Consider the following 15,154-nt stretch of genomic DNA (forward strand, 5'->3'; position numbering starts at 1 on the left):
AACTTTACCATAACATCCCAACTTCTAAACTCAATATTTTGATTTATGAAGACCAACTTGCCAAAAACTCTTTTTACAATCCTATCCACTTCTGACACCACTTTCACGGAATTATGTATCTGTATTCCTAGATCCCTCTGTTCTACCACACTTGTTTATGCCCTACCATTTAACGTGTATATCCTTTCTTGGTTTGCCCTTCCAAAATGCAACATCTCACAACTGTATGCACTAAATTCCATTTGCCATTTTTCCGTCCATTTTCCAGCTGTTGCTGATCCCTCTGCAAGCTTCGAAAACCTTCTTCGCTGTCCACAACACCTCCAATCTTAGTGTCACATGCAAGCTTGCTGATCCAATTTACCACATTATCATCCAGATCATTAATATAGATGACAAACAACTATGAATCCCAGCACTGATTCCTGAGGCACACCACTAATCATAGGCCTCCATTCTGAGAAGAAATCATCCACAATTACTCTCTGGCTTTTCCTGTCCACCATTATCGAATGCAGTTCATTATTTCATGAATACTAGTGTCTGAACCTTCATGACTAACATGTGTGGGTCCTTATTAAAGGCTTTACTGTAGTCCATGTGGACAACATCCAGAGCCTTTCCTTTGTCAACTTTCCTGGTAACCTCCTTGAAAAACTGTAAGATTGGTTAATCACAACCTAACATGCACAAAACAACAGAACAATATGAACTACCCTCCAATCCAACAGCACCACACCTGTGACTAAGTATATTTTAAATATTTCTGTCAGAGCTCCTGCAATTTTTACATTAGCCTCCCTCAAGGTCTGAGGGAATATCTTGTCATGTCCTGGTGTTTTATCCAACCTTATTTGCTTTAAGACAACAAGCACCCTGTAGCATTAACCTCTACTGTAATGAAATGCTTTGAGAGGCTGGTCATGGCCAGAATTAACATGCACCTAAGCAAAGATCTGGACCCACTGCAATTCGCCTATTCTCACAAATGCTGCACAGCAGATGCAATATCACTGGCTCTCCACTCAGACCTGGATCACCTCGAAACTAGTAATTTATACATACGGATGCTCTTCATCGATGGCAGCTCAGCCTTCAATACCATTATTCCCTCAGTGCTGGTCAACAAGCTACAAACTCTAAACCTCTGTACCTCCCCTCTGCAACTGGATTCTTGACATTTTTCATCAGAAGACCACAGTCAGTACGAAATAGAAATAAAGTCTCCTCCTCACTGATCATCGTCACAGTTGCATCCCAAGGATGCGTGCTTAGCCCACTGCTCAACTCATTATACACCCTTGACTGTGTGGCCAGGCACAATTCCAATGCTATCTACAAGTTTTCCGATGACACCACAGTTGTTGACAGAATCACAAATGGCAACGAGGAAGTGTACAGGAGGGAGAGAGATCAGCTCATTGAATGGTGTAACAACAACAACCTTGTGCTCAATGATAGCAAAACCAAGGAGAGGATTGTAGACAGAAGAAAGTCGCGAACACGACCCAGTCCTCATCGAGTGCTCAGTTGTGCAGAGGGTCAAGAACTTCAAATTCCTGGGTGTAAACATCTCCAAGGATCTGTCCTGGTGGCTCCATGTTGATGCAGTAACAAAGACTCACCAGTGGCTATACTTTGTGAGATGTCTCAGGAGCTTCAGTATGTCACCAAAAACTCTCGAAAACTTGTACAGGTGTACCATGGAGAGCATTCTGGCTGGTTGTATCACTCCTTGGTATGAAGGCACCAACTCTCAGGACAAGAATAAACTCCAGAGGGTTGTTAACTCGGCCTGCAACATCATAGGCACCAGACTTCAGTCCATCAAGGACATCTACCGTAAATATTTGTGTATAATGCGACCTGTGTATAATGCGACCCCTCCATTTTTGAGGGGAAAAAGAGGTAAAATTTTACCCCCATGTATAATACGACCCCCCCCTCACCTGCTTGAGTCGCGTTGCCATCTCTCACGACCCCCCTTCCCTCACTTGCCCGATTCGCAATGTTGTCTCTCACGACCTCCCCTCCCCTCGGCTGCCCGGGTCGTGCTGCCGCTCACCTGCTCGTCTGCCCGAGTTGCGCTGCCACTCGCCCGCTCGCCTGCAGAAATTTTTTTTTAAATGTTACTCTCAAGTATAATGCGACCACCCCCCTATTTTTGAGGAAAAGAGGAAAATTTTTTTCGCATTATACACGAATATTTACGGTATATGAGACAGTGTCTTAAAAAAGCAGCCTCTATCTTCAAAGACCCCTATCACCCGGTCCATGCCCTCTTCACTCTGCTACCTTCGAGAAAAAGGTACAGGAGCCTAAAGATGAGAACTCAACAGCACAAGGACAGTTTCTTCCCCGCTGCTATCAGATTCCTGAATTGTCAATAAACCAAAGATACTGTCTTACTTTTTGTTCATTAATATCTTTTATTTTTTAAATTTATAATAATATTGTTATATGGTTATAATTTGCACTATGAGGCTGCCACAAAACACTGAATTTCTTGATTGTTCATGACAATAAATTTCTTGACTTGTTCACAACCTCACTCCTTAATTTCCTTACTTCCCGCGACTCTAAGCCTGTTTTCGAAGTCAATACTGATGAAAAAAAAATTTAAAATCTCTCCCATCTCTTCTGCTTCCATACTCTGATCTTCAAGGGGCTCCCTGTGATCTTCTTGGACATTTTGATGATCCTCTATATTGACTTGCGGTCTGATGCTTTGCAGCTACCATACCACACAAAGATGCAGACAAGACACTCTCATTTGTGCTTCTCTAAAATCTGTAATGTCTTTTCTGAAAGCTTCCAAATTCTTACTGATATCAAGATCAAATGCTGACCAGTTCGTGTTTGTTTTCCTTCTTCCTTTCACCTTGCCAACTAACCTTAACCCTAACCTTCCACTGCTATGTGTGTCTGGTCCACTGGTTTTACATTTTTAGTGATCATCCTGGCTGCTATTTCCATGGTCCTAGGCCAAGATACTGTAGCTTATGGACTTTATTCTCTGTCACCCTGATCCTTAAAGAAGCAGTCCACCCTCCGATACTCCAACCTTTAAACAGTGCTAGCCTTGCTGACCACTGGTCTTTTCCAAACTTGGAAAACAGTCAGTAATCCATTTCCATTCCACCCTACCTATCTCATCTATAATTCCGATGCCGGACACATGAATGTAACTCTGGGATATCTCCTTCTATTCACGTCAGCATAATATGAATTCTGCTCACTATTTCAGGATTTTCATGCATTGTAAGAGTACCTGGCTGAGTATTGAAAACTCGCCAATGTTTTATAGGATATCTTCAACATTTCACTCTAGCAGGGCATGGTATCCACCTGTTTCAAACAAGCCTCTATCGTACCGGCCAAGAAGAGATGACTACTGACTTTTGCCACTCACATCCATCGTAATAAGGTGTTTTGAAAGGCTGATGTTGAAACATATGTCTTGTCTGAGTGGTGACATGGATATGTTCTCATTTGCTTTCTGCAGCAACAGGTCTATGGCAGATGCTATCTCATCAGCTCTTCACCAAACCCTGGAATACCTGGACAACAAAGATGCACGCATCAGGATGTTCTTTATTGACTATAGTTTGGCATTCAACACCATCATCCCCTCAAAATAATCAGCAAACTCCAAGACCTGGGTCTCAATACCCCATGTGTAATTGGATCTTGGATTTCCTCACCTCCAAACCCCAAGAACATCTCTACAATGTCCATCAGCATCAGAGTAGCACAGGGCTGCGTACTTAGCCCCCTGCTCTACTTACTTTACACCTACAACTATGTGGCTCGAAGCAACAATACCATTTACAAATTTGCTGACAATATTACAGTAGTGGGCTGTCTAAAAAGGGATGATGAGTCAGTATACAGGAGGGAGATTGGAAACTTGGCTGAATGGTGTACGAACAGCAACAATGCACTCAATGTCATGAAAACTGAGGAGTTAATTGTAAACTTTATGAAGGGAAAACCAGAGGGTTGTCGATCCAGTGATCATTGGGGTATCAGAGGTAGAGAGGGAAGCATATTTAAATTCCTGAGAGGCACTATCTCAGAGGAATTTTCCTGACCCCAACACACTAATGTCATTGTGAAGCAAACACGTCAGCGTCTACTTTCTCAGGTGTTTGCGGAAGTTTGGTACGACATCGAAAAGTTTGGCAAACTTCTACGGATATGTAGTGGAAAGTGTGCTGTCCTGCTGAGTCACCTCCTGGTATGGGGGGGCGACAATATCTAAGTGAAAAGACATGTAAATGGTTGGGGACAATGCCAGTACATCACAGGAACAACTCTCACACCAATGAGAAAATCTACATGGAATGCTGCCATCGGAGAGCAACAACAATCATCAAGACATGTTCTGTCTTGCTGTTGCCATCAGGAAAAAATGTATACATGCCACAAGACTTGTACCACCAGGTTCAGGAACAGTTGCTACCCCTTTACCATCAGTCTCCCAAACAACAAACTCAAAAACTCATTTAAGGACTTCTACTTTGTACATTATTTGTTATTAACTATTTATTTTCTATATTACACAGTTTGTTTGCACTTCCTTCTTGTTTAAATTTCTCCCTTTTGAGTACAGGATTTTTGCGCTTCTGATAAGTTGAAATTCTTGCTGGCCCGTAAGAAAAGAAACTCAGAGATGTATGTGATATCATGTATGTACTCTGACAATAAATCTGAACTTTGACTTTTTTCTTCCCTTCCTTTCATCTTCCTTGGCCTGACTTCCAGGGGTTTACCCTGACCTGGTTTATTTCATTAAACTCATTTCATGGTTTCTCTCCTTGCTGACAATCAAACTTTGTGGCTTAATTTTTTTCATATGGCCAAAGGAAATTTCATGTGAATTTTGCAAGCTTGTGAATATTTCTATACTTTTGATCTCTGCCATAGTCTTAAACTCTGAAATTCCGAACCTTCGTTCAGACTTGATGAAGGGCTTTGGCCTGAAATGTTGACCATTCCTTTCGATGATATTTGAGCCGCTGAGTTGCAACAGCAGATTGTGTTTCGTTTCAGCTTCCAGTATCTGCAGTCTCCTTTCATTTTTTTCTTTAGGAGTTCCTTAAACCAAGTCTTTGATCGCACATATAAATATATTGGGTGACTGGGTGTTCACATTCCTGTGAAGCACCTTGGAATGTTTAATCACATTAACTCCATTTGGTAAATAAATACTGTTCTTATAGTCGTGATGTGGTTACAATGTTTAGTGTTTCAGTGTTACCGAATTATGCATTAATACAGCAGTCACCAGTTTTATGTCACTCATTTGTTTCTGATGCAAAATAGGTCAATGTTACATTTTTAAAGTTTGAACAGGACCAAGAGGACATAAACCATTTAAGCTAATGTCACCATTTCTGCTTGTACGAAACCATGTGTTTTTGCTGTTCTTTTCAATTTGTGATGTTTTGCAGGAAATTTTTAAGTGTCATTGGTCATTGAAAATTTTCCATGCTGTTTGAAAACCTGGTGTCCTAATCCCTTCTGATCCTCTTGTACCAGCTTAAGTACAAAGATAATAGCTTTTTTTTCCCCCTTTGGCATTGTGCTGTTTATGGGGACAAAATTGGGTCAGGCTGTCACTGGAATGTGGACATTGTTTTCTTTTCCATCTTGGTGTGTATTTACCCGCAGTTTTGCAATTCGCTGAATGTTCCTGCACGTTTCCTTTTTGTCATTGCTCCACCCTTGATTACTTCATTGTGGATGTTGTTATTTGGTCAGTAAAAAATAGCTGACAGGTTGAAGATAAATCTGATTTGGTAAAGTAGGATGGTTGAGGCAGAGTTGTATGGAGAAGTAAACTTGAATCATGGACCTCTCTCCCTCAATGACAGTGGGGTAAAGGGAATGGGGAATATACAAGAGTTGAGGAAGCAGAATTTTATTTTGCATCATGGTTGGTTGCTTTTAAGCTGAAGGTTGCAGAGGGTTGAAGAATCCTGGCAGATTTGACTTGAAATGTCCAAAACTGCAGCGGTTAAAAACAGAAAATTTTAAATCCTTTTCTTTCTTTTTTTTAGGTCCTCAACTCAATGCACAATTAGAAAGTTGGCTTGCCCAAGCACAACCCACTGGGAGACCAGCTAGAGCTATCATTGCACCGTAAGTCCTCTGTTAAAGTGATCAGCAGATTTTCAATTATGGCTGTTTTCTCAGTTATATCCTGTGTCCATTTTGTTCCAGTTTGTTTGACTCAGTGGCCTTGGTTGTCTTTCGAACAACCTTTATTTGACCAGCATCTTATTGCATACTGTGAGTAACCTTACCAAGATGACACCAACGGTTTCTTGACTTGGAGAAGAGTTGTTCAGGAGGACTCCATCTTCGAAAGGTGCACTCACTACAAAAAGATGTTGCATCTCATATTAAAGGAAGAACCTCTGTCAGTGCAACATTCATGCAGTGCTATATGTGTAACTTCAGCATCTATTTTGAGCTCAAGTCCTTGGAGCTGAAGATGAAACCAACCTATTTATTATAGCAATAGTACCTCCTTGTAATTAAACTGGCCTTTTTTCCTTGATGCCATGACTCTGCCTTAATCTTCATATTATTAATGCTTTGATTTTGAACTATAAGCCTTCATCTTCATTTATGTTTTGTTTTTAAGCAAGGCTTACTTTCATTTATCTTGGTTCAACATTGGCATTTTTGCTTCCTGGTTTGGGGAACACAGTTCAAAGCCTCTACAGAGAGCTGAGCTCATAATCCAGACTGAAAATCTGCTGCAGAGTCATCCGGAGGAGACATTAAACCAAAGCCCCATCTGTCCTCTTGGGTAGGCTTAGAAGATCACATGACTCTCTGTATTCAAAAAGAAACAAAGAGGTTATCCAATTTTTTTGGTTGAATTTACCCCTCCAACTAAAACCCCTAAATAGACCATCTGATAGTGCATTTGATTGGCATTTCTGGGACATTGACATGTGCAAATTGAATGCCTCTTTTCTGACTTCAAAATAAGAGCCACCTTTTTATGTATTTAATTGGTTGCAAAATGCTTTGTATATTGTTTGATATGCTTTTGCACCATCTGTTTTGGTTTCAGTCATCAGTCAAGTAAAAGTCCACACCATTGACTATTCTTGGCCAATGAATAATACTTTAGGTTAGCTTAAAACATTTCTGCATTGTTCAGAGAAATGCAAGTGTTTCCATACAGACATAATATTACAACAGATAGCGATTAAAAATAGTCTCTGTCTGTTGTGAGAGAATGTTGTTTGAGGCGATGAAAGGGTCACCCTCAGGAATATTTCCATGTATTTATGCGTGGATCTTAATTTGATATCTTTCTGAAGGGCCCTGGAACCTGATTATCTGGATATTCCCTGATCATGGGAATCAAGCTTAACGCCAATGCCTGAGGAGTTTTTGCTTTTGCATTTCTGTACCAATCTGTTCTCTCTCTGTCCTAAATGGTCAACAGCTGACCTTCTTAGCCTCTTAGTGTGGTTCAGTAACTGCTGCCTATAGGTAGAATAATGTGGGCCCAATGACCTGCCTGATATCATGCTGGCAATTGCTTGGCTTTATCTTGGACCATTGAGTTGGAACTGTGCCCTTCACTTGCCATCTGGCTCAAGGCAATGTCCCACCATGTTCTGGAACCAGAACTTGTGTTGCCTGTGGACATTTTGTTCAGGTCTGGGCTCATACAAACCTCTTCTTCTTTTGTCTTTACAGTCATGCAGGGTACACATACTGTGGATCTTGTGCTGCTCATGCTTATAAACAAGTGGACCCATCCATCACGTAAGTAAATCTCAATTGCTAGCAGACATTGTCAAAAGCAATGTAAATTTTGAAGAGATAACAGCTAGATGGGGATAGGAACACTTCAGTCAATGAAACAATAGAGTTAGCAAAACTGAAGCTGAAGGAATTAATGAGGTGGTGAGAGCACAGATGTGAAATTGATGTGATACACAGCAATTTTTACGTTAAGCATGGTGTATAGTGGTATTCCCAGGAATCATCATTAAAACAAATTTTCCTTTTGTTACATATATATGTCCTTCACTTGCATAAAGAGAATATAATGTCAAAGATTCCTGGTGGTACAAAGCTCAGCTGAGATGAACTTCAGAAGGCATCACTTGGTATATTGATTAAATAAATATACAGTGTAGAATGAGGACATCTATTAAATGTTCACTGTTTGTAATGCAGGTTCATAAAATGCTCTTCGTTTATTTTGAAGGTGATAGATCCAGTTGAGAAATTCTTTAAAAGCATAGGTGGAAATAGGGTTTTAATCATTTGGTTTTCAAACCAGATTTTGCTCCATCTAATTGTTTATCACGTATGCTTGACTGCATTTCTTGGAGTTCAAGTGAAGTTCAGGTTGTGCAGGAGAAGCAACTGCTTGAGAGAGAGTACTGCTTTTATCAGGGATGAAGGCATCAAAGGTGCAAATAAAGGAATGAGTAATGACTCGTGGCAAAAACAGAAAAGTGCAAGTCTTTCAGTTCCTCAAGCCTGATGCACCATCTTACATGATCATGGCTGATCCTCTCTGGTCCAACCATCTTCAATAGCCTCGATCAATGATTTTCCTTCATTTGTAAGTTCAGAAGTAGGGAAGTTCGCTGATAATTGTATGATGTTCAGTACCATCTGAGACTCCTCAGACAATGAAGCAGACTTCATTCAGATGCAAGATCTGGATCATCCAGATCTGGACTGACAGATGGCTAATGCACTTATGCCACACAAGTGCCAGGCAATGATGAAATACAACAGGAGAAAATACATCTATTACCCCCTGACATTGAATGGCATGACCATCACTGAATCCCCCACTATCAATATTCCTGGGTGCTACTGTTGACCAGAAACTGAACTGGAGGAGCCATATATACATATTGAACAGGCAAGGTCTTTATTCCTTAGACCACAGGGCGATGAAGGGTGATCTCATATCATCATTCAGGTGCCTTGCTGTTTGGCATGGGAGATCATGTCTCTCCATTCATCTCGATTTCTATCCCTAAGAATTATATTTGTTACCTCCCCTATTCTCCTTCAGTGAAGGCTCCATCTTTGATCTGAGATATTAGTCGATGTTCAGTTTGTGATTAAACAAGGGAAAAATACTCATACTGGATGGATAACCCTGGTCATTGATCTGCAGATTCATCTACCCAGCGTTTTTAGTTTTACAACAGTATATTCCAATTTGTAGAATCTGCTTGTAAAAACCATCCACCGTATGCAATCCAAGGCTTCACGTGACCCTGATTCGGAGGCTAAACAGGTACTGCACCTTGCCCAAGGGTGATCTGCCGGCTTTCAGACAGAAGGAGCACCCTTTTGCTGACCATTGCGCAGCACCGACACCGATCTTATATAGAGATGTATAAAATCATGAAAGGAATACATCTGGTAAATTAAGTCTTTTGCCCAGAGCAGAGGAATCGGTAACCAGAGGACACCAGTTTAAGGTGGGGGATTTAATAGGAACCTGAGTGATAACCTTTATACACAAAGGTTGGTGGATGTATGGAACAGTCTGCCGGAGGGGTAGCTGAGATATTATTGCAGCACTTAATAAAAAAAAAGGATGGACACATAGAAAAGATGGGTTTAGAGGGATATAGGCTAATGGAGGCAGGTGGGATTAGTGTGGATGGGACATTTTGGTCAATGTGGCATTAGGCCGAAAGGCCTGTTTCCATGCTCTATAACTCTATGGCTGAAATAGATTCAGTGATGCCTCCATCACCTTCAGCCACAAAGAATTCCACTCTCTGAGTGGAAAGATATGTGCAGAGTGGAAGGGGTCCTCAATCCCAGTAGATGACGTCGATGGGAGGGAAGGAGACTCCAAAGTTCCTCTCTGCTACTCTTACGGTCCTGTGGATTGTGCTCTCATCCATTTCTCTCCAGCAACCATACCACACTGTGATGTAGCTGGCCAGGATGCTCTTGATAGAGCTCTTATTAGAAGGTTGACATAAGGATGGCCGGTAACCTTGCCTGCTTCAGTCTTCTCAGGAAGTGCTCCTTTCTGACAAGTGAGATGTTGAGTGTCCATGAGAGGTCACTAGTTAAGTGAACATCAAGGAACTTGGTGCTCTCTACTCTCTCAACTACGGAGTTGTTGATGTGTAGTGGAGGGTGGTCATTGCTGGTCCTCCTGAAGACCACAATCATCTCCTTCGTCTCGTCCAAGTTGAGACTTGAATTGTTATTCTCGCACCATATCACAAGATTTTCCACCTCTTCTCTATAGTGCGACTCATCGTTGTTGCTGATGAGGCCGACGATTGTTGTGTCACCTGCAAACTTGATGACACTGTTGAACCTCGATCTGGCAATGCAGTCGTGGGATAGAAGTGTGAACAGCAGCAGAGAGCACACACCCTGAGGTGCGCCAGTGCTAAGTGTGACAGTGCTCAATATTCTGCAACTGACCTGGACAGACTGTGGCCTTCTTGTTACGTGTTTTGATCACGTAAGGAGATCACATCAGGGACAACACTCACAAGTATTCTCAATCACACTGTACAGTGCAGCCGGTCACATCAGATGGATACCAGTAACTGCTTACCCTCACAAGCTCAGTATAACCCAGTCACATTGGATTTAATACTACCGATACTAGCAACTATTTATACAGACATCACAATCACAGATTACAGTATGCTACCCACCATTCCTTGCCTAATATGGGCATGGCTCAGATGCTATCTATAACAGTATACAACAGCCCTGTGGGTGAAAGTTGGCAGCAAAGAGGATAAAGATGGTGAGCTCAACATGGGTGCTTAGAATCATAGAATAGTAGAGCACAGAAACAGGCCTTTTGGCCCATCTAGTCTGTGCCAATCTATTACCCAAAAACTGCTTACCCAAGCACCTATTCCCAGCACAAAAAAATAACCGAGCAGCCTAGGCTTCTATCAAATACCACAACTTTCTAGCTTATCACTTAGAATACAATGATCTACTTAGCTGCGAGGTCTCGCTTGACAGTCTGCGACCAACCAAACCCCATCAAGCTCAAACAGCAACCAGCTAATGAGGAGGAAGATTAAACGTTCTTGGTACCAGACGTCTTTTTGTCAGATAACTGCATCTCTGGGCCCCATGGTGGAATTTAGCTTATGTCCACTGAGTCTCAAGCAGGTTATTGATTCTCAGCCTTGCAGGAGCAAAAAACATGGTTTAAATCCTCCATTACAATAAGGTGAGGAGCACCAATGTTGTCATCAGTGTAGCACAGGAAGAGTTGAGGAGCCTTGCCATGGATTTCTCCACATAGCCAACAAAAAGGCAGGCATAGCTGTGACCTATGCGGGTACCCATGGCTATCCCTTTGACTTGGAGAAAATGGGAAGAGTCTTTGGAGAAGTTATTGAGGGTGAAAAAAGTTATGCTTCAAGTTTGACTCCTGTAAGAGAGAGTCACATGATGGAGTAGTGGCCGGTCGGGTAAAACCAGCCCTCTCCAGAAAAAAAGTCAGGAAAAGACAAAGCTTAACAAATATAAAATACAAGAAAAAGAAGATAAAGTTACAGAGAAGAGAAAGAAGATGGCACCCAAGAAGAAGAAAGTAAAAACAACCGGAAAAAATGAAAAGTCACCGGAGAAGAAAGAAGAAGGCCTTACTTGCATGAAGGAACAGGGAGCTGTGGTGGCGAGGAGTGCCCGATCTCCAAGGTTGGTGCCTGCCCTGCGGAGTCGCAACCCCCCCGACCGGTGGACTTCAAAAATGGCTCTCGGAGCAAAATAAAAGTGTGCAACTGCGCAATCAAAGGAAAAAGAAAACACCGACAGGAGGGGGGCTCAGCAGAGGAGCGGGCAGCCACAGCGCAACCGCTGTGTCGCCTGACACCAGGACGCTCAGCTGGAGGATGAAGATGGGGGCAGGGGAGGGAGCTAGGAAACAGACGAGGGAAAATGATGGCGGGGTGACCGACAAGAGGATCAATGGCAAGAGGCCCGACAGGCCCAGGAGGGGAGGACCAACAGCAAAAGGAGGCGCGACAAAGAGATATAAGCAACTCATCAGGAAAAACAGAAGAGACACAGACACAAAGAAGAGACGAAGAAGACACAAACACAGGTACAGACACAGAAGAAGAGGAAGAAGAAGACCAAGATCTTCACAGAAAAATAGAAGGTATATAGATAAAGCCTTTTTTGAAGAACAAATGAGATCATTAAAAGAATGGTTATCATTAGAATTTAGTGCAATTAAAAGAAAAATGAAAAGAGCAGAAGATAAAAAGCAAAGTTTAGAACTGGTCATGACAGAAATAGGGAAAAGAGTAGAGAATGTGGAAGAGTGGGAAACGGCTGTAGAAATGGAAGTAAATGACTTATGAGAAAAATTGGAAGAAAGTGACAAAAAAATTAAAGAGACACAAGAGTTGTTATCTCAAAAAATTGATATGTTGGAAAATTATAGTAGGCGAAACAACATAAAAATAGTGGGTCTAAAGGAGGGTGAAGAAGGTACAGACATGAAGGAATTTATGGATCCCGAAAGTCCTGGGAACAACAGAAACGCAGGAAGAAATGGAAATAGAAAGGGAACACAGAACACTAGCTCCGAAACCGCAGGCACATCAAAAACCAAGATCCATCTTAGTAAAATTTTTGAGATATACAACAAGGGAAAATATACTGGAGCGGGCAAGGAATAAAGTTAGAGAAGATAATAAGCCATTGGAATACAAGGGTCAAAAAATATTTTTTTACCCAGACATATGTTTTGAACTCTTCAAGAGCAGGAAGGAGTTTAATACAGCAAAAACAATTTTATGGAAAAAAGGTTATAAATTCATGTTAAGACATCCAGCCGTGCTTAAAATATGAATACCTGGGGAGCAAAACAAACTGTTCTCGGATCTGGAGAAAGCACAAGAATTTGCAGAACGTTTGCAGGACAGAAGGAGAGATGAAGAGATGTAATAAGAATGAAGAATGGCGATAAAGTATATATAAAGATGTAAAAACAATGTATATGTAAAGAAGTAAAGAGGGAAAAGAGAAGGGAAGGAAGGAGGTAAGGGGGGAAAAAGAGAGCTTTGTTATATGTGTAAAAAAATGTTTTTTTGGGGGCTGGGGGGGAGAGGGAATAACTGTCACTGTAAAATCACTTGACGCTTGCGAGCAAGATCGCAATCCAAATGGAAAGGGGAGTTGTGGTTGCCCGGCAAAGGATAAGGGGCAACTCAGAGAGGGGGGGAGCATTTGGGGTTAAGGTATTATTGGGTGTGTGAATTGTTGGAGTATTTTATGTTTTATATATGTGGTCGTACATTGAGTTTAAAAAGGGAAAACTAAGATGAAAATGGGAAAAGGGGGGATGGAGGTGGCGAGGAAACATAAAAGAGGTGTAAGCAAGATATAAGATGGCCACGTTGAACTATATGACTATAAACATTAATGGAATACATAACCAAATTAAAAGAAAGAGGCTACTAAATTTACTGAAGAAAGAAAAAATAGATATAGCATTTGTGCAGGAAACACATCTAACTGAAGTGAAACATAAATTAAAGAGAGACTGGGTAGGACACGTAGCGGCAGCATCATATAATTCAAAGTCCAGAGGTGTAGCCATATTAGTTAACAAAAATGTACCAATCAAAACAGAGGAGGAAATAATAGATCCAGCAGGGAGGTATGTAATGATAAAGTGTTAGATATACTCAGAATTTTGGAATTTGCTCAATATATATGCACCTAACGAGGAGGATCAAAAGTTTATGCAGGATATTGTTTTGAAGATTGCAAACACACAGGGAAATATATTGATAGGAGGGGATTTTAACCTTAATTTGGATCCAATGTTGGATAAAACTGGACAAAAGATAAGCAAAAAGAATAAAATAGCCAAATTTATGGTTAAATCAATGCAGGAAATGAAACATGGATATATGGAGGAGGTAACACCCAAGAGGGAAGGAATATTCATATTATTTGAGTAGGCATAAAACATACTCAAGGATTGATATGTCTTTGTTGTCAGCCCATATTCAAGGGAGAGTTAGGAAAACTGAGTATAAAGCTAGACTACTATCAGATCATTTACCCTTGTTATTAGCAATAGAACTGGAAGACATCCCATCAAGAACATATAGATGGAGGTTAAACTCCATGCTACTTAAAAGACAGGAATTTAGAGAGTTTATTGAACTCCAAATTAAAGCATATTTTGAAATAAACACAGAATCAGTGAAAGACAAATTTATATTATGGGATGCAATGAAAGCCTTCATTAGAGGGCAGATAATAAGTTATGTAACTAAGATGAAAAAGGATTACAATTGGGAAATAGAGCAGTTGGAAAGGGAGATAGAAAGTATAGAAAAGGAACTAGTAAAAAGGGATGATATGAAAAAGAGAATTGGCAGACAAAAAAATAAAATACGAAACATTACAAACATGCAAGGTGGAGAAGAACATAATGAAAACAAAGCAAAAGTATTACAAACTGGGAGAAAAAACACATAAAATATTAGCCTGGCAACTTAAACAGAACAAGCTAAAAGAACTGTATTGGCATCAAGGAAAAAGGACAAACAAATTACATATAACCCAGCAGAGATTAATGAAAACTTTTTAAAAATTTTTAAAAAATTCATATTTATTTTGTTCTGCATTTGCAGTCATTTTTTACATTTGTTCCTTGTTTACATTTCTCCCTTTTGTCCTCGTATCTTTTTCTTGAGTGCAGTTTACACCACCGATAAGTGGAAATTCTACCTGGCTAGCAGTAAAAAGAATATCAGGGTTATATGTAATGTCATGTTTGCATGTTGACAATAAACTTGAACTTGCAAAAAAAATTCAAAGAATTTTTGAACACATCATAAAACCATAGAACACTGCACCACAAAAACAGGCCCCTTCAAGTCTGAGCTGAACCATTTTTTTCCTGCCTAGTCCCACTGACCTGCACCTCGTCCATAGCCCTCCATACCTCTCCCATCCATGTACCTCTCCAAATTCTTCTTAAATGTTAGTTTCAGCTGGCAGCTCGTTCCACATTCTCACCACTCTCTGTACGAAGAAGTTCCTCCTCATGCTTCCCCCACCCCCCCAAACTTTTCCCCTTTCACCCATAACCCATGTCCTCTGGTTTGTAGCT

At 40.8% G+C, this 15,154-nt stretch overlaps 1 protein-coding gene across 5 annotated transcripts in view; it reads left to right on the forward strand.

Annotated features, from left to right (window-relative positions):
• memo1 (mediator of cell motility 1) overlaps positions 1-15,154 on the forward strand; it is an 89,902-nt gene that overhangs the window by 16,759 nt on the left and 57,989 nt on the right. For all 5 annotated transcript variants that reach the window (XM_069932339.1, XM_069932341.1, XM_069932337.1 and 2 more), the window contains 2 exons: positions 6,066-6,147; positions 7,732-7,800. In XM_069932339.1, coding sequence (XP_069788440.1) covers positions 6,066-6,147; positions 7,732-7,800 — 151 coding nt within the window. The remainder of the gene's footprint in view (positions 1-6,065; positions 6,148-7,731; positions 7,801-15,154) is intronic.

The sequence above is a fragment of the Narcine bancroftii genome, chromosome 4 (assembly GCF_036971445.1).
Source record: "Narcine bancroftii isolate sNarBan1 chromosome 4, sNarBan1.hap1, whole genome shotgun sequence".
NCBI lineage: Eukaryota > Metazoa > Chordata > Chondrichthyes > Torpediniformes > Narcinidae > Narcine > Narcine bancroftii.